The 1,687-nt window shown below is 35.2% G+C and overlaps 1 protein-coding gene across 3 annotated transcripts in view; it reads right to left on the bottom strand.

Annotated features, from left to right (window-relative positions):
- Positions 1–1,687, bottom strand: part of ARIH1 (ariadne RBR E3 ubiquitin protein ligase 1) — a 34,874-nt gene that overhangs the window by 10,304 nt on the left and 22,883 nt on the right. For all 3 annotated transcript variants that reach the window (XM_072402111.1, XM_072402110.1, XM_072402112.1), the window contains 2 exons: positions 1,287–1,353; positions 447–553 (listed from right to left, as the gene is read on the bottom strand). In XM_072402111.1, the coding sequence (XP_072258212.1) occupies positions 447–553; positions 1,287–1,353 (174 nt within the window). The remainder of the gene's footprint in view (positions 1–446; positions 554–1,286; positions 1,354–1,687) is intronic.

Below are 1,687 nucleotides of genomic sequence, written 5' to 3'. Positions count from 1 at the left end.
CCATACAGTGTCCTGGCTGAGATTCAAACATGAGACCTAGAGCTGCAAAGGCCAGAGTGCTAACCACTGAGCCACCGTGCTGACCATCTGGGAGTAGGAGTGCTTGAGTAGTTTCACAAAAGAGAACAGCATGATTAACAATGCTTAAGGAGGCTGCAAGTTGAGTTGACAACCCACAATAATCTTATTGACTGCATTTTCTTCAAGATCACCAGGTGCTCTTTTGAACTAACATTACACAAATGAACTAGCCTTGTTTTTTTCCTGTTTATATTGTTTTTAAATTTTTCCTTAGCACAATGTTCTGAAATAAGGGAAGACTGCTTGGAGCAATCTAATTTGAATATTTTATACTTATTTTTGTCTTTACATTAGGCATACAATAAACACAAAATTTACATTTGAAGCCACAAAAACAAGTTTTAGCTTTTGCACAAATAACTCACCAGAACTGACGGCCACATTTGCAACGCACAGGTTTAGCGTCAGGATACTGAACTTTAACAACATGATGGCAGTCCGGAGCGGGACACCACTTCAGAAGTCTATTACACTGCAAGGTGCAAAGGCAAATAAAAGGATAAAACTGGTTGATAATCACATCCTTGATTTATCACAAATTTAACTGGTGCAATCTGGAAATACCAGATAGAATGTGTCATAAATTCTGCGCTAACAAAAAAAAAAAAATGCTCAGTAGCTAAAAGTATAGCTTTTTTGTTTACCATTTGTTTTTTCTTTCTAGAAAGGGCCTTTAAACACTAATAATAATCAGATAGAAGTGGTAACCACACCTAAAGTACACCTAAATTAAATTAGATATTCAAGTACAGATGAGGTAGTAGCCAAAGATTTGCCTTGAAAGGATCTCCCTACTTTGGTGCATTCTTTTTGGAGATCGTGGTTCTACACCTTTCCTGCTGTTTCTTGAATATAACCCCACTATATATGAGTCCTGGAGTAAGAAACCAAAACCCTGTTAATAACAGTAGTATAAAAAATATTTTAGTTTAATGTACATGAGGCAAAACAGATTAGTCATTCTCAATAACTGAATCAGTGTGATGGGATTCCTTGTAAAAAGTGTCTAAAGCAGAATCATGTGCGAGTGTGTGTATACACCCATATACATTTACACACACACACAAGCTGCAAAAATAATATATATAAAATATGTGATCCCTGAAAATGCCTTATACTTTCCCTTTAAAATATGTGTAAGGAAATATGGTAATATTATGAATATTGTATTTTATGTCTGTGCAGTTCTATAGAGAAGAACTTACCTCTACAAAGCTATTAGTTATTAAATGCTGATACTTTAATTTCACTTTTGAATCTGTGATCAAACGCCTGTTAAAAAAATACCAGACAAAATTAGCGCCAAATGCACAAACTACAGGATATCTTTCCAACTTTCTTTCTCTGCAACCACCATGCAAAAACACTATGCAAATAGTATCCCAGTTAAAATATGCACACACAGCCTATACCAAGAGGTACCAACACATTTACCAAGGCTGAAGGGGAGAGAATACAGTGGACAAGGAAAAATGAAAGTTTTTCAGTACTAGATTGAGGCATGGGTGGTTTCCCAGCAAGTTTTAAGGTTTAAAGTTTAAGAAGTAATACTTTGATTTCCTTATATTTATCACAGCTGTGGGCATCTACTAAATAAAAAAAAAAA

This window comes from Pyxicephalus adspersus, chromosome 2 (assembly GCF_032062135.1).
Source record: "Pyxicephalus adspersus chromosome 2, UCB_Pads_2.0, whole genome shotgun sequence".
Taxonomy (NCBI): Eukaryota; Metazoa; Chordata; class Amphibia; order Anura; family Pyxicephalidae; genus Pyxicephalus; species Pyxicephalus adspersus.
Note: the sequence above shows the minus strand (reverse complement) of the source record. Positions and strands in the feature narration are given on the sequence as shown.